At 42.3% G+C, this 17,554-nt stretch overlaps 1 protein-coding gene and 1 long non-coding RNA gene across 5 annotated transcripts in view; one reads left to right on the top strand and one right to left on the bottom strand.

The window, feature by feature from the left end:
- Positions 1–16,180, top strand: part of LOC117503797 (NACHT, LRR and PYD domains-containing protein 3-like) — a 41,682-nt gene extending 25,502 nt beyond the window's left edge. For all 4 annotated transcript variants that reach the window (XM_034163059.1, XM_034163058.1, XM_034163057.1 and 1 more), the window contains 3 exons: positions 9,635–9,805; positions 14,721–14,767; positions 15,451–16,180. In XM_034163059.1, coding sequence (XP_034018950.1) covers positions 9,635–9,805; positions 14,721–14,767; positions 15,451–15,995 — 763 coding nt within the window. In that variant the 3' untranslated portion in view covers positions 15,996–16,180. The remainder of the gene's footprint in view (positions 1–9,634; positions 9,806–14,720; positions 14,768–15,450) is intronic.
- LOC117503814 lies at positions 717–4,316 on the bottom strand. Its single transcript, XR_004558676.1, has 3 exons — positions 4,305–4,316; positions 3,946–3,948; positions 717–1,063 (listed from the first exon to the last, which is right to left on the bottom strand). It is a non-coding gene; the product is annotated as an uncharacterized LOC117503814 (long non-coding RNA).
- Positions 16,181–17,554: the final 1,374 nt, after the last annotated feature.

The following is a 17,554-nucleotide window of genomic DNA, read 5'->3' as shown; positions in this document are numbered from 1 at the left end:
TCTGCTGTTTTCCTTGAATTTTCCTGTGAAGTTCTTCAGGCTTCAACATGTGATTGTATTTTCTGTTTAAGTTGTTTGATTCCAATCACCAAAGTCCTTTTATACATGGGTGATTCTTTAACCACGGGCACTATTGGCCTTGTAAATGTAATTTCCACCACACCATTGCCTTACAATATAAAGCGCCTTGGGACAACTGTTTGTTGTGATTTGGTGCTATATACATGTGCTCTGATGTCACTGTTTATCTCCATAGAAACTACCCAAACAATCTTTCATACAAACTGTTTAAAGGGACATTACAGTCTTGTGGTGGAAATTACGGCAATAGTGTGGGACAACTACATTTTGTTTAAAAAAATCACAACAGTTGTATGACATTGAATACCCCAATTATGTTTTGATTATTTTACTGATATTTTATTCAGAGATATTTTAAAACATTAGAGAAAACGTTTCTTTACCATTCATTTTTATCATTGAAGATCAAAAGTCTGGGTGTGGGACAAGCACAAAACGGCAATATTTGCATATAATGATGCTGAAAAAAGGTGAAAAAGTCATCATAGACTACTAGAAGAAATTTCTTAACACACTTTCATTGTAAAGATAACTATGAAAGTGTGAAATTTCCCCTTTTTTCTGTTTTTCATACAATATGATCAACGGACATAATAAGTGCCCGTAGTCTAAGAATCACCCACATATTCCAGGCCTTTATGTGGCGCTGTAACGCTCCCACAAAAAATGGACAATAAAACACAGAGCATGAACATAACTGGTTTAAGTAGCTAATCAATGTATCAGAAGAAGCTACACTACAACATGGCACACTGTGGAGGACGTCACAGACTGATTGAATCAAGAATTTTATCCAGTGTGGCTCCGCCTTTGACAGTTCACGCCACGAGTTCTTCTACTCCATCACTTGGTCCATGCTACTTGCTGCTGCATCCCGACTGTCCTGCTCTCGTGGGTTTCCTCCACCCAAACTCAGATTTCATCCTGCACCGGCCGGCGTCTTTCCTTTCCTCTGGCTTTGTTGTACTGAGATCTCAGGCTGCTCCCAAAGTCTACCTGACCTGCTGTAACTGTCCTCACCAGCTCTCTGTGCTTCAGCCTGTTCAACTGCCTCCACATCCTTCCATTTCCTGCCTGTCTTCACCTGGATCCCTGCTGATGAGACTTTGTCATTAGAGTCTCTGTCCAGCATCATCTCTCAAATGGAGTTGTAGCTTTTTCTTCCTCCCATAAATGGTGATGCTGACTCTGTGAGGCAGAACCAACCAGTGTGGCTCTTAACTGGACTCCCAGTAATCGATCAATGTGACTGATGGAAAAACATAACGTGTCTGACACCTTTCCCTTCCTCACAAGTATTGCTCAGGACATAAAGTCCTTCTTGGCTCAGTTGAGGTGGAGCTGGAGCTTTTCTGAAATGATGATGTCATAGCCCCGCCTCTGGAACCTCAGCTGATCATTATGAATGACATGTTGTTAACAGTGTAATTTTTGTCACTAGCAGAAAGCTGAAGAGATGAAGGATGGCTGTGGTTAATGGTGGGACCATAACTAATAAAATAATCACAGAAGAGACTTTCAGTTTTTAAAATGTTTTTCTTTTTTCTTCTTGGTGGAACAAAGTGGCAGCTTCCTCCAGCTTATGGTCCACGAAAGCTCCAAAACGTGGAATGGCATGGAAAAAAAAAATAATTATCCAGGAAAAAAGAGAGAGAACACCCTAAATTTGAAAATCTGCATGATGGCAAAACACATTGTGCCATTACTTCAGGACTATAGATATATTAAAAAAAGTACTTTTTATCAAGTTATTTGTTTAATTGATAGAACACTCAAAAAATATCTCATAGCAACACCCCTACAACACATCACTCGTAGCCTTTTAATATTTAACAATGTGGTTTAACTGAATAAAAACACTTTGTTTGACTCAGTGTTCCAAAGCTGGTTCATGAATCCTGTCTGAGGTGGAGAACAAACTGAACCTTTGCATGATGACACAAATCTTTTTCTTGTTGATTATTTTCTCTGCAGGTTGTCTGTCTGTAATCTGTCAGAGAGAAGCTGTGAAGTTCTGTCTTCAGTTCTCAGCTCTCAGTCCTCCAGTCTGACAGAACTGGACCTGAGTAACAACCAGCTGCAGGATTCAGGAGTGAAGCTGCTGTCTGCTGGACTGGAGAGTCCACACTGTCACCTGGACACTCTCAGGTCAGGATTTAGTTTCTGCTTCAAATGTTTCTCTGAATTCTAAACTGTTTCATCAGATTCAGATGCGAGTATTTTTTGACTACAGATTTTAACAATGAGTCAGTGCAGCTGGAGTTGGATAAAGGGACGTCTTTCAGACCTCATGCTTTTAAGTGCATTCAGAGTTTCTTCAGTAGTTCAGGTTTACCTAAATTTAACAATGTCTTCTGTTGGTAAAGTACAATCGTTGCAGTACAGCCAATGTACTGCAACGATTGTACTTTGCATTTGTCTGACACGTGTCAGAATAAAACAGGAAGGCGTGTTGTCAGGGCTGGACTGGCATCTGAAAAGGTCCCGGGCACTTTTTTATCACCTGAGGGCCCAGCGCCGTTATATATACGATATATATATATAGGCCTATATATGATGTCTGAAAGCATATGCTAAAGAAGAATGCATGTTTGCATTGCGCAGTTTCAACAATTGAAAATAAGTGCATCAGCCTACATTAAAGAGCCCACATAAAAAAAAATGCTTTTTCACTACTCACAAAAACCTTCTTCTTGGGGGAGATGGGCACAGCGTCAAAATGTTCATTTCATGTTAAAGTGACAAAGAAACACTGCTAGAGATGTCTTTTTATGGTATATACTAATTACAGATAAGACAAATAAGGCCTACGGGGGGGGGGGGGGGGGGGGGGGGGGGGGGGAGAGAGAGAGGCAAAGGAAAGAAAGAGAACAGCAATTTGTGCTCTGAGGGAGACAGAAAGCAGAGGTGAGGTCAGATATGCTAGATTCATTGCATACGGGCGGGCGGGCCTTCGAGAACCAAGGAATTTCACTGGACAAGCCCAATGTGCCTCAGGAGAAGCATCCAATGGGCCACTATGTGTCAATTTTTACCGTTGCAATCAATAAAAACTATAATTATACGAGGGCTATTAGAAAAGTAACCGACCTTATTTTTTTCAAAAACCATATGGATTTGAATCACGTGCGATTACATCAGACATGCTTGAACCCTCGTGGGCATGCAAGAGTTTTTTCACGCCTGTCGGTTACGTCATTCGCCTGTGGGCAGTCTTTGAGTGAGGAGTGGCCCACCCTCTTGTCGTTTTTTCATTGTTTAGGAATGGCTCAGAGACTGCTGCTTTGTTTGATAAATTTTTTTTCAAAAACTGTAAGGCACAACTGAGTGGACACCATTCGATAAATTCAGCTGGTTTTTGGTGAACATTTTAACGGCTGATGAGAGATTTTGGTCTGTTAGTGTCGCTTTAAGGACGGCCCATGGCGCCTGACGGCTATCTGCGCTCCGAGGAGGCGTCGTCTCGCTGTTTCAAGCTGAAAACTTCCACATTTCAGGCTCTGTTCACCCAGGTCGTCGTCAGAGAACAGAGAAGTTTCAGAAGAGGTCGGCATGAGGAGTTTATGCGGACATTCCACTGTTAAAGGACATTTTGTAATGAAAGAACTTGCGGGCAGAGTCGCATGTCGGGCCGGACCCGACCGCGGGGGGTCGCCACAGGAAAAACACCTCAGTTGGAAACCTTAACGGACAAGTTGGAACATGCCCAGCTGTTAAACAATTTCTCAGATACTCACTTGTTGAAAGCCATCAAAAGCCGCCTGAATTTTACAAATGGTTTTCAACACGGAGGTGTTTTTCCTGTCGCGGCCCAGATGGATTTGCGGCATCGTCACGGAACCGACTCAGCAAATTTGCCCGCACGTTCTTTCATTACAAAATCTCTGCATAAACTCCTCATGCCGACCTCTTCTGAAACTGCTCTGTTCTCTCACGACATCCTGGGTGAATTAAGCCTTAAATTAGGATGTTTTCAGCTCGAAACAGGCTGACGACGGCGCCTGGGAGCGCTGCGCGACGTCCCGCTCCTTAAAGCGACAAACACCCCATAATCTCTCATCAGCCGTTAAACCTTTCACTGAAAACCAGCTGAATTTCTCGAATAGTGTCCACTCGGATATCCCTCACAGGTCCTGAAAAAAATTTTGACAAAGCAATGCGCAGCCTCTCCAGCAGCGTCTCAGAAAAAGGATTTCAGCCGAGAGGGCTGGACCACTCCTCACTCAAGGCCTGCCCACAGGCGAATGACGTCACCGACACGTGTGAAATAACTCACGCATGGGCAAGAGGGTTCAAGCATGTCTGGTGTAATCGCACGTCATTCAAATCCATATAGTTTTTTTTTTTTTTTTTTTTAGAAAACTGCCGGTTAGTTTTCTAATAGACCATGTATACATTGACTAAATATGCGGTACAATGAGCTCAACTTTTGTTCATAATCAGCTTCTTATCACTGGTAATGACGCGGCATTCCTCTCACTCATTCTCGCAGACTTCAATAGCGAAGCAAAGAGTGCAGCGAAACAAGACGAGTCATTGGATAAATGCTGGGCTTTGTCCCGCCCATCGATCGCTCAGCGTCTATGTGGCAGTGGGCGGGCCTCGGCTGGCCCGGACACTCAGCTTCTGCATGATGATTGGATGATCTGCCTGAGGCTGAATCACTTTTTGATTGACAGCGAAATGAGCGAATCAGCGATCTTTTGGTGTAAACATCCGTGGGAGCATTTTCATTCTGTTGAGTTGAACCGGAGACTTTCCTAATCCTGTTAGCGGCATTTTCTTTGTTAAAAACGACTAGCGACAAATCGAGCTTCTATTTCTGGTGGGTTTTTTTTGTTTGTAGCTGCTTGTGTCCACCGTCATAAAGCACTCTACCTACACTGCATTGGCTAGTAGCTACTCGCAAGTGTTGAGATGAATTCTAACCTCAATCTCTTCCTGCTGGGTCACATCTCTCTCCGTCTCCTCCTGCTCATTCTGCTCCTCTCGCTCTGACAACCGTCTCATCGTCCTCACTCTCCACCACCTGTGCTCTTGACGCCGGTCCCGACCCGGGCTAGTTTGAAATGAGGGACCGGTGGCCCCACTACACGTCCTGAACCCGAGGTCGAGCTTTGCTGTGTCGTCTTTTAATTTGTTTTCTTTTTTCCTTTCGCTTCTCAGCTCCACTCTTGCTTCTCCATTTTGCGCACAACTCTCCGTTCAACACTCGAGCTCGGACCGAATAGCCAAAACTTTGAGTGATGACTTTGGTCAGGTGGGGGCCTGTAGGGAGGGGCGGGCCTTTGAGAAACAATGAATTTCATTGGACTAGTCCAATGTGCCTCAGGAGAAGTATCCAATGGGCCACTATGTGTCATTTTTTTTACCACGCAATCAATAAAAATTATAATTATATACATATATTATTTAATGACAGATCCGAGGGGACCCAAAATACGCGAGGGCCCGGCGGGATTTGCCTGGTACGCCAGATAGTCCAGCCGTGCGTGTTCTTATGAAGGCAATACTTTATTGCACTGCTGATTTTCTGACACTATTGAAACAACAGAAATCATAACTTGCATTAATTGGTGTTTAGGATTGGTGGGATGAATGGTGTGCACACTACACATGCACCCCACAAAATGAAAATAGTGGGGGCATGATTGGAGGTTATCAGCCATTAAATAATCTATTTGGATTATTCTTTATCCTTTATGAAACAACAGAATGAGTCTGCTTTCAGCTGAACCTTTACAAATCAAATCAAATCAATTTTATTTATATAGCGCCAAATCACAACAAACAGTTGCCCCAAGGCGCTTTATATTATAAGGCAAAGCCATACAATAATTACGGAAAAACCCCAACGGTCAAAACGACCCCCTGTGAGCAAGCACTTGGCGACAGTGGGAAGGAAAAACTCCCTTTTAACAGGAAGAAACCTCCAGCAGAACCAGGCTCAGGGAGGGGCAGTCTTCTGCTGGGACTGGTTGGGGCCGAGGGAGAGAACCAGGAAAAAGACATGCTGTGGAAGACAGCAGAGATCAATCACTAATGATTAAATGCAGAGTGGTGCATACAGAGCAAAAAGAGAAAGAAACACTCAGTGCATCATGGGAACCCCCCAGCAGTCTAAGTCTATAGCAGCATAACTAAGGGATGGTTCAGGGTCACCTGATCCAGCCCTAACTATAAGCTTTAGCAAAAAGGAAAGTTTTAACATGATGATGACTGTGAAGATAAAAGCAGAGATTTTATTTAGCAGCACAAACAAGCACACAGTCATTGAGTTTGTTTTCAGAAGGTGCCAGAACTTGTCACTCTGTTTCTTGTCCTGTGGTGTGTCTCATTTGTCACAGTTCATCTCGTAGCACCTGCAGTGCGCTGTACGCCATCTTGTGGTAGAAAACTGTTTTCAAAGTTGTAAACAGTTGTTATTGCAATAATTTTATTTATTATTTGACATGGAAAAGGTTCTTAATTTGATCAAACAACAGTCATTAAACTTTGGAATGAACAGCATTTTGTACGCACAGGCACTGAAATATTGCTGGATAAAACGACAAGTAAATGTAGAAACAAAGAGTTACATCAGGAATGTGAAAAGTGCTCTTGAATGGTGTGCAGCAGCCGCGAACCAACCACCAATTAATGTTTGATTGAATTGCTCCCAGCACATTACTGTGAACATCAAATACAATTAATTATTTGGTTTGACAGGGAAGATGTTAGGAATGAGAGGTTTTGAACCCCAAATGCAAAGGCAGATCAGTGACAAAAACCCAGGTGATTTATTAAAGTGGATATGACACTTAAAGACAACATAGTCTTATTACATGTAACAAAGGTTATATAATTCGGTCAACCTAAGCGTTTTGGGAAAATGGATGCAGTTCTCCCATTATATATAACATTTGAACGTTCCGCCACTGAAAAATGTGCACGTCCCCTTAACAGCTTCCCGCTGAGCACCAAGCCGAAAATACGTCACAGGCTGTAGACCGTATCAGCTCGCGCGCCTGGCGGCCGTTGTTTACACTTTTTTTTTTTAGGGGCAGAAACTTTGATTAAACACAGCTCTCAGGGACTTGTTTGACCATATGCCTGACCAGTGTGTAGCAGCATATTGCACAAACACAAGGACGAAAAGTTTTAGCCTTTTCAAGTCCAGACAGATTGATCAAAAGCTGCGGTGTTGTGTGATGCACGAAATGTCCGGCTGCCGCTCGCACACACGCATTTGCTCCCGACAGCAGACACTTTCCTCTACCGTCTCCATGTTCTCACTGCTCACAGGAACACATAAAATGTCAACCCCAAATAATATGTTCACAATAATCTTGCAGCATGTAAACACGGCGGCGGCATGTAAACACGACGGCGGCATGTAAACACGACGGCGGCATGTAAACACGGCGGCGGCATGTAAACACGACGGCGGCATGTAAACACGACGGCGGCATGAAAACACGGCGGCGGCATGTAAACACGGCGGCGGCATGTAAACACGACGGCGGCATGTAAACACGGCGGCGGCATGAAAACACGGCGGCGGCATGTAAACACGACGTAATTAGAGTAATTAGAGTGTTATAAACAGCAGCAACAAAAATCAAAGCCTCCCTTACCATTCAATATTCTGCAGCCTTTCAAAATCCATCGGAATTGGCACGTCTCTTGCCTCTGCTTTGGCTCCGCCATGAACACCGTCGGCCTTATTTTCGCTGCCAGAATACTCCTGGTTTGAATGTTCGTCCGAAAGATACGGCTCCAATATGTAGGGTCTAATCACTGCTGCGACATCCTCAGGATCTGGGTCAGAAATAATCCACACTTGAAGAGGAGTCAGAAAAGTTCTTGATCTCGTCACAGTCTGAGGTCCATCTGTTCCTGTTGTTAATCTAACAAAGACGGGACTCTACATTCTGTGACGTCACGGCATCACGTGACCGCTGATGGAACGCTACCAGTGCGCTTTCCAACAAACACACTTTTGAGAAACTGTACAAACTTTATTTCTCAGTGATAATAATTAAAAGCACTTTCAACTTACTATACTGTATGTATATTTTAATATTTATATCAGTTTTACCTAATTTTTTAGGTGTCATATCCACTTTAAAGTGAGAACTAACAAAAGTTTCCAAGTGGAATTAAGAAAACTGTGAGAGAATCAGGATTCAAAAAGGTAAAAGAGAACACAATACTTGTCAGAGGGGAAAATCAGAAAGCGTGAGACACAAGAGATGAAGAGGATGAAGGCGAAGCGGGAGGAGGACAACGGGTGCACAGGGTGGAAAACACACAAGCAAGTGCACAGTACTTCATCCATCCACACACAGGCACAATAGTCACAGAAAGTAAAAAGTGCAACAGGAAGAAAACCAGATAAACAGAGAGGACTCAGAGGAGGAACAGATCTAATCAATACACACGAGGCAGATGACTAGAGGGTGAAATTAAACATGCAACAGACTAGAAAGGAACACGAACATAACAATCCTCAAAAGACCCCCAGTCGGGCGGAACAACTACAGAAACAAACACTTTCAGATTTGACTCAGTGTTCTAAAGGAGTAAGTCCTACATTGGTCCTGAGATCTGTTTGTGTCGGTGCTTATCTCTGGATTCCATAATGTCTAGTGGATAAGAGTCGACAGCTCCCTGTGGACGGGACGTCAGTTACTTCCCCAGCCAGGGCCAGAACCCATTTACAGCTGGGTGGACTGAGACAAAATGGTAAATGGACTGAATTTATATAGTGCTTTTCTATCTGTATCAGACGCTCAAAGCACTTTACAATAATGCCTCACATTCACCCCGATGTCAGAGTGCTGCCATACAAGGCACTAAGTACACACCAGGAGCAACTAGGGGATTAAGGATTTTGCCCAAGGCCCCTTTGTGGGATTTGAACCAGGGATCCCCTGGTCTCAAGCCCAACACTTAACCACTTAACCATCACCTCCCCTTGAAAGATTATGTCTTGTCCAAGGACACAGACAGATAAAGTGAGTGGGACTCAAATGCAGGTTTACATATTGACAGTCCAGCTCCTTATCCACTCAGCTACCTGCTCTACAGTGTTCCACAGCTGGTTTATGAATCCTGTCTGAGGTGGAGAACAAACTGAACCTTTACATGATGACACAAATCTTTTTCTTGTTGATTATTTCTCTGCAGGTTGTCTGTCTGTAATCTGTCAGAGAGAAGCTGTGAAGTTCTGTCTTCAGTTCTCAGTCCTCCAGTCTGACAGAACTGGACCTGAGTAACAACCAGCTGAAGGATTCGGGAGTGAAGCTGCTGTCTGCTGGACTGGAGAGTCCACACTGTCACCTGGACACTCTCAGGTCAGGACTCATCAATGTGTGCAGCAGCTCCATAAATCAGAGTGAAGCTGCAGCTTTGCTCCCTGTCATGTTGTGTGAGTGTTGATGGATATCAGTGTTTGTAACCACAGTAATGAGCTCATCCTGCAGCAGACATCAGTGTGTCTGTGCTGCTGCAAAGTGGGGACGTCCTGACACTGTCCTCACATTGTGTCTGCTGGTTTGTGTGTCTGCAGGCTGTCAGGCTGTCTGATCACACATGAAGGCTGTGCTTCTCTGGCCTCAGCTCTGACCTCCAACCCCTCCCATCTGAGAGAGCTGGACCTGAGCTACAAACATCCAGGAGACTCAGTCAAGCTGCTGTCTGCTGGACTGGAGGATCCACGCTGGACTCTGGACTCTCTCAGGTATGGACTCAGTCTGATGGAGGAGCTCCATGTGGAGACATTTAGTCCCACTGGTTCATGTGGACCTGACACACCAAGCTGACCTCAAACACCTCAAACTGACAAACAGCGACTCAGCAAACTCTCTGTGACGACTCATTGTTACTGTTTCACATCAACACATGACACAGATTACAGTTGATGGATCTAAGGGCGGGGTTTAGGGGGTTTAAATCCCACCCCTGTCCCCCTTGAGCTGCGCCAAAACTTAAATATCTTTGTTTCAACTTGTCAGCCAAAAGTTTAGCCCTTAGCGATCCAGGGTATAATTGGCCGTTTTTGACTACTTTTCAATTTACCATAAAAACTGTTTACTTTGTCTTGTTTAGTGTCATTTTTTCAGCACAACCTCACCTGTGTTACTTTACAGTTTTTTTGTTCATTCTGATGTATTAACACAGTCAACGTAAATTCACACAAAAAATCCTAATTGAAAAAAGTTTTTTTTTTTTTTTTTTTTTACAGAATGCCAATATAAATTGTAAATTTTAAAAATGTACAAAAATAGCAAACAACAAAGTTATATACAACTACTTACAATAAAATGCAGCTAAAATGCATGAAATGCTTCAGGTGTTTTTTATTCAACTATTTGCAAAACAATAAGATCCCACACAAATTATTTGTGCCACTCAAAAACCAATTCCTGTCCAACACAAGACAGAGTGAACACAGTCTGACCCACAAGAGGAGAGTCACTCCTCCTGTTGACCACCTGGAGGTTAATAAAATTATTACAATTACCTGCTACAAATGTCCAAAATACTTGCTTGAACTGCCTGAGAAATCAGGAAAATGCACCTTTAATTTCAAAATGTTCTGGGGTCATGCCCCTGCACCTCCCTTGTTACCCCCCCCCCACCACCACCACCAACATACCGAGCTCTGCCCCTGAACATACATGTGTATATGTTCTGCACATGTTTGAGGAAATCCTTTGTTAGTCGTTCACACATTCTGGTGCAAACACAAACAAGAACAGTTGATCATTTTCACTGTCAGTCTGTTCAGAGTCACATGTTTCAAACAAGAATGGAGACAAAAAGCTTCATTTCTCTGAAGCAGGAGTCACCAACCTGCTCCTGGAGATCACCTGGGGCCTCATGTACAACGACTTGCGTGGATTTCTGACTGAAACATGTCGGACGCCAAAACCCAGAAACTGGTGTAAACACAAAAATATTCAGATGTATCAAAGTGAGCATCCTCATGGATCCAAGCACGTTCCATTAGTACAGCTCACTGAACATGGAATTGAGTGCACATGCAGACGCACCAAACTCTGCCCTGGCCACGCCCCTATTTAAATATGCAAGTCCATGTAAATAGGCCCTGGAGCTGTGATTCACCACACCGTCACCAGCCAAAAAAACTGTGAACTGTGACCTGCCTGTGCTGGAGGCGTTGTACAAAAGTAGACTCTTAAACCGAGCTTTTCAGATCATAAATGATCCTTCTGGCCACCCTGGAAGAGTCATGTTTGAGCTTCTTCCCTCTGGAAGAAGGTACCGCTCCATTAGGTGTAAGACATCTCGTTATGCAAGGAGCTTTTTCCCACAAGCTGTGATCAGCCTGAATAGTGCATTTTAAGCCTGCCTACAGCACCTTATTTTATTTAAAGTATTTGATCTTAACTATTTAACTTGATCTCTGTACCTGTATTTCACAGTGTCAGTGTGTATTTATGTGATTATTCATTCCATGTCTGTCTGTTGTTTTCTTGCGTGTGATGCACTGAGCTTTTTGCACAACCATTTCCTATGTGTTTTTTTTAACTACAAATGGCAATTAAACTAATCTTGAATCTTGAATCTCACACCAGACAACATGAACACAGACAAGAAATTATACTGAGTGTGAGTTACAGATGATGGAAATGACATGAAGACATGCAGCAATAATTTATTTGGAACCCTGATAAACAGAATAATCATAAAACTGGTAAAATGTTAGTGTGTGTGTGTGTGCTCGTGCATGCGTGTGTAAACATTGTCAGCTCAGAACAGCACACACACACACTGAAGTTAAAAAGGTGAAGTGTGTCGCTGCCGACTGTGTGACATTCACAACTTTACACGTGTGTATATTAACAAGTACTGAACACTGGGAGACAACCAGTAAAGCTCTGCTGCTCCAGTCTCACCATCAAGAAAAAAGAAACACATTTATCATAACAATAACATATTTGAATGCTCACACGCCCAAATGTGCCCACAGTTTTTCGTTCAGAACAATTACACAAAAAAACTGTGTGCCAGCTTCTAGTCTGTTCCCACCTCAACCCAATGCATCTGTGCATCACATATGATGTGAACATTGATGAAATGAAAAAGTTTCTCCTTAACAAAAACATATTCATCATGTGATGGCATCTTTATATTAACATATGTGCAGTCAGTTGCTCTGATCACATTCGGGAAACTGGCTCTCACTGCAAATTGTGCTTTAATGTTGGATTGTGATGTACCTGGATGACATTCAGATGATTGTGTTCCACACAGCTGGCATGGCTCAGCTCAAGGTTGACTGGCACACTCCTGACTGATCAGCCAGCTCCCGCTGGAATGTCCCTGTTGCCAGGAAGCCCAGTGTGGTCAGCATCTGTGTGGACACAGACAACCCCTGGCTCCTCGCCGTATTGCGCTCTGGGCCGGCCGCAGTTCTGCACGTAACTCCAGTCTGTCCTTGGTAATCGAAATCAGCTGATGAGCCAATTATTGTCATTTGCCAGTAAATCCTTGTGTTCCCTGAATACACGCTCACGTCTGATTGCTCCATTTATAAGATCCTCTAACAACGTTAACGCAGTGATTGTTGGTGCCATTTTCCACATCACTTTGCTTTTATGTCCACCCACATAATTGCAAACACGTGGGTGTGTTAATTGCTCATCAGTGTGTCTCTGATGTTCACATCACTCTGATGACTTCTTGTTTTCAGCAGTGGAACAGTAGCTGTAGTAGCTGAACACCAGACAGAATTTTTGCGTGACGCACCGCACATTTCCACAGTCATTTCACTTTTGATCCATCTGAATGTTGGCATGGAGACGGACGTACGCAAAGTTTCTGTGTGTACACACACTTTGTCCATGAGGCCCCTGCTGTCCTGCATGTTCTCCATGTGGACCTGCTGCAGCCACAGCTGATTGATTAGCTGATTGATTAGCTGATTAAATCATTATTTTCACAGCCAGTTTTCTTTGTATCAGATGAACACATGAACATTTTTCTGTGCCATCAGCAGTGATTCAACTTAACTCTAAAACAGAGAAAGAAATAAAAAAGTAAAGAGAATTTCAGCTGGTTTGTCAGAAGGCACATGGGAGACCGGAGCCCTGATTTGATCTGTTTTTTTTGTATTTATATTCTTTGTGTTGCTGAATGATTGATGGAAATGAAGTCAGAAAAGATGTTCATGTGTTCATCCTCTGATTTGTCTGAAGAAAACTGGCTGTAAAAGTGATGATTTTCTATAATTTTTTCAGTCTGTCAATGAAAATGTCCAAAGAAATATTTAATGTTTTTATTTGACTGTGAAAACATTTTGTTTTGTTGTTGTTCAGTTTTGTAAAAGATTCTGATGAGTGAAAATTTATTGATTGATATTGATTTATGAACATATTTTAAATTGTGTGGGGAGCCAATAATTCTGATCAGGACCAGAATCAAACCAACACACAGTAAATCAGATAATTCAGATATTTAGTTTATCAATCAGAAATTGATCCTGTTGTTTCTCTGTTTAAAAAAGATAAAACTCCAGTGGATGTTGGATCTTGAACCAGTACTGATCTGTTTTTTTTCTTTGTCCCCAAAATGATAAATGGACATTTTTCAGGATTTGAACATTTCAGTTTTGTGTTCTTATTGTCGCTGTGAGTTCAGAATCCAAGATTGAATTCTAAACAAGTGAAGTTTGAAACTTTTCCCTCCAGAGTCACAGATCACAAAAAGAAAAGTCAAACATGATGAAACCTGGAAATTAGATTTGAAACATTCCACAAAGATTCTGAGACTTTTGGGACTCAGAGACAAAATGAGCGTCACACCAGCGCAGCCGCGTGTTTAACAAAAAGTAACCAGAAAGACGACAAAATATCAACTCTGAGAAAAAGACACACAGAAGATCTTCTGTTCTTTCACACGTTTCCATGGAGACATGGACTGTGGACTGGACGACCCTGATATCATCTGATCCCAAAGAGAGCAGAAGGTGTTCTGTTTTAGTCCCAGAGATCAGAAGAAAATCTGATCTCGTTCGTCTGTGAACTCATGGACGCCGCCATCTTACGAAGGGATCGTTCACCAATACTACCTGCTGATTGGCTGAAATCAATGTGGACGTCATTCATTCTGCAAAGACTGAAAAAAAACAAAACAAAAAAAAAAAACACCAAATTACAAATGTGATTTCATAAGAACAGCAGGAAATTCAATTTGCAAACATGAAAAAATAAATCTAGTGTTTAATAATCTTTGAAACATTTAGTTTTAATTCTGGAGGATTTGGTACGAGGCTCCACAAAATGAGGGGACATGTAATGCCTGCAGCTGATTGGCTGAGCACACCTGACTTAATGATCAGTGGGCGGAGCCTGGAGAGTCAGGTGACCTCCAGGAGCAGGGTTGGTGACCCTGATTTAAAGGATTAAATCCACTTGAACAGATTTTCACCAGAATCTTCAAACTTGAAAAAGCCAAAAGTTGTTGTTTCCTGCTGATCAGCACAGTTAGAGGTGATCAATAATCAATGATCCATTTGGAGCGATGAGTGTGTTAGAAGAGAAGATCTAAAGTGTGTAGATGAGATCAATGTCATGTTGATGTTTCCATGATTAAAGCCCATGTGTTGCTCCGCCCCCTCCTCCTTTCAGGGTGGATCCTGGTGGAGTCCGATGGCTGAGACCAGGTCTGAGGAAGTGTAAGTCTGTTTGTACTTTGATCCATCTGTTTCCATAGAAACCACCCTCTGTGACATCACTCATTCAAGTCCTACTGACAGTGAAGCAGAGTTCAACATGAAGGCGCGTCTGATCCACGTGTGTCACGTGCACGACTTCTCCAAATGAACACGTTGAAAATAAATTCAGTGTTTTCACACTTTGATTTATTTGTGGCAGAAACAAAATCAACACTGACGCCACATGTTGCTTTTTCTTTTTTTAACGAGTTCATATTCAACCACAAAGCTGTGAACAGCACACTGAGAGGCCCCGCCCACTTCCTGTCTGTTGGACCTGACTGTGACTAGCCCCTCCTCTTCTCTCCGTGCACGCTCTGAATCAAAATTGATCAGTCGATAACTGATCAGAGAACTATTGGATCAATAGCTCCTGCTTAGTCATGTCGATCAGTGAACTGATCAATTGATAACTCTGTCTGCATCGAGTTGATCAGTGAACTGATCGATTGATTACTGATCGACTGATAAGTTTGGTTTGTTGTGTTGATCAATAAATTGATCAATTTGATAACTCTGGTTGTATTATGCTGATCGGTGAACTGAACAATCAATAACTGAACTGATCGATCATTAACTCCATCCACGTCATGTTGATCGGTGAACTGATTGATTGATCACTGTGTTGTGTTTTGTTCCATCAGATTTCTGTGAACTCTCTCTGGATCCAAACTCAGCGAACAGAAAACTCAAACTGTCCAACAACAACACAAAGGTGGAACATGTGGACGAGGATCAATCATATCCTGATCATCCAGACAGATTTGACCTTTGCCCTCAGGTCCTGAGTACAACTGGTCTGACTGGTCGCTGTTACTGGGAGGTCGAGTGGAGACGAGACGTTTATATATCAGTGACTTACAGAAGAATCAGAAGGAAAAGAGACAGTTTGGACTTTTGGTTTGGACGTAATGATCAGTCCTGGAGTCTGATCTGCTCTGATGGTTTTTGTTACTCTGTCCGTCACAATAAGAGACACACATTCCTTCTTCTCTCCCCTTCGTCCTCTCACAGAGTCTCAGTGTTTGTGGACTGTCCTGCTGGCACTCTGTCCTTCTATGACGTCTCCTCTGACTCTCTGATCCACATCCACACCTTCTGCTGCACGTTCACTGAACCTCTGTGTGCTGGGTTCAGGTTCAGGTTCTGGCCTGATTCTGGTTCCTCAGTGTCTCTGTGTGGACTGTAGGACAGAGAGTCTCCTCCTGTGGACACAAACACTCGATCACACACGTTTGGACAGTAAACGTCCAGCTGGTTTGATTTTGACGTCTCAGTTGTTGTAAATTCAGCCTGTAAACAAACATGATTTTCACATGATTGACTGTTTGTTTGTTTGTTCAAAGAAACAAACAATAAACAGAGTCCACTTATTGTTGTCTCTGGGACAGTCTGTTCATGATTTACAACTTGAAATCTGTCTCTCCTGATTGTCTTTTTCTGATCAAAGCAGTTTGATGTGTTGATTGTCTGTCTGTCTGTCTGTCTGATCACAAATCATTTGGGCGTCTTCATTGTGGCTCCGCCCACCTGCAGCCATCAGACAGGTGGATCTATGTCCAAGTAAAACAGGTTGAGCTTGTTTTTTGTTTCCTCTTAAATCTGTCATTAATTATTATTTAATTAATCATTAATTAATCCCCAGGTGGCTCCTGGTGTGTCGTGAGCACCTTGACATCGGTGTGTGAATGTGAGGCATAACTGTAAAGCTCTTTGAGAGTCTGATGCAGATGGAAAAGTGTGATATAAATGCAGTCCGTTTACCATTTTTTCATTTATTAAAAATTGTAAAAAGTAAAAATACTCAAACTCATTTGTTTTTGTCCATTTGAGTCTTGAGGAGGAATAAAGTAATTTTTCACAGTCTGAGTTTGTGTTTGGTTCTAAATCTGGTGAGTTTGTCAAAGTGTGAACCAGGAGCTGAATATTATTACACCTCTAATGTTCACACGTCATCTGACACACACAAGACAAACAGGACAACAGACACAAAGACGTCACTTTGTCACGGGGGGCGGAGCCTATCCCAGCAGTCATAGGGTGGTAGGCGGGGTTCACCCTGGACAGGACGCCAGTCTGTCACAAATACTGTCACATTTTCTTTATTTCAACAAAAAGTCTGAATATTTTCCTCTGAATGGAAATTGGTTCAAATCTCTGAGTTATTTGTGGCTCTGTGGCGCCACCTGGAGGACTATTCAGTGTGATTGTGTGTAATAGCTGCTGTGCTCCAGGTGGAGGCGCTGTGGGATGATGGTGTGTGAGGATTTTTGGTAAAAATGTGAAGATAATCAAATCAAACGTCTCACTACACATCAGACAACTTTCTGAGACTGCAGTCAGGGTCAAAGGTTAAATTTCAGAAAATCAAACCAAAAATCAGTTTTTACTGACGGCGACACTTCGAACTGAGCTTCAGCATCAACACAAGTTTCACACAGACACAGATAAGGAGCGCGTCCCCTCTATGGGGGTGAAAACAAAGTCCAGCTGGCAGACCTGAGGTCAAAGGTCAGAAGGAGGTTGTGGTGCAACTGTGTGTTTTCATTTGTATCAAAAATCATAAAAACATTGTGAAACAACCAAAGCTTGAAATTTTGATCCATATATATATATATATATATATATATATATATATATATATATATATATATATGTATATATATATATATATATATATATATATATATATATATATATATATATATATATATATATGTATATATATATATATATGTATATATATAT

Source organism: Thalassophryne amazonica, chromosome 22 (genome assembly GCF_902500255.1).
Source record: "Thalassophryne amazonica chromosome 22, fThaAma1.1, whole genome shotgun sequence".
Lineage (NCBI taxonomy): Eukaryota > Metazoa > Chordata > Actinopteri > Batrachoidiformes > Batrachoididae > Thalassophryne > Thalassophryne amazonica.
This window is presented reverse-complemented; position numbering and strand designations above follow the sequence as displayed.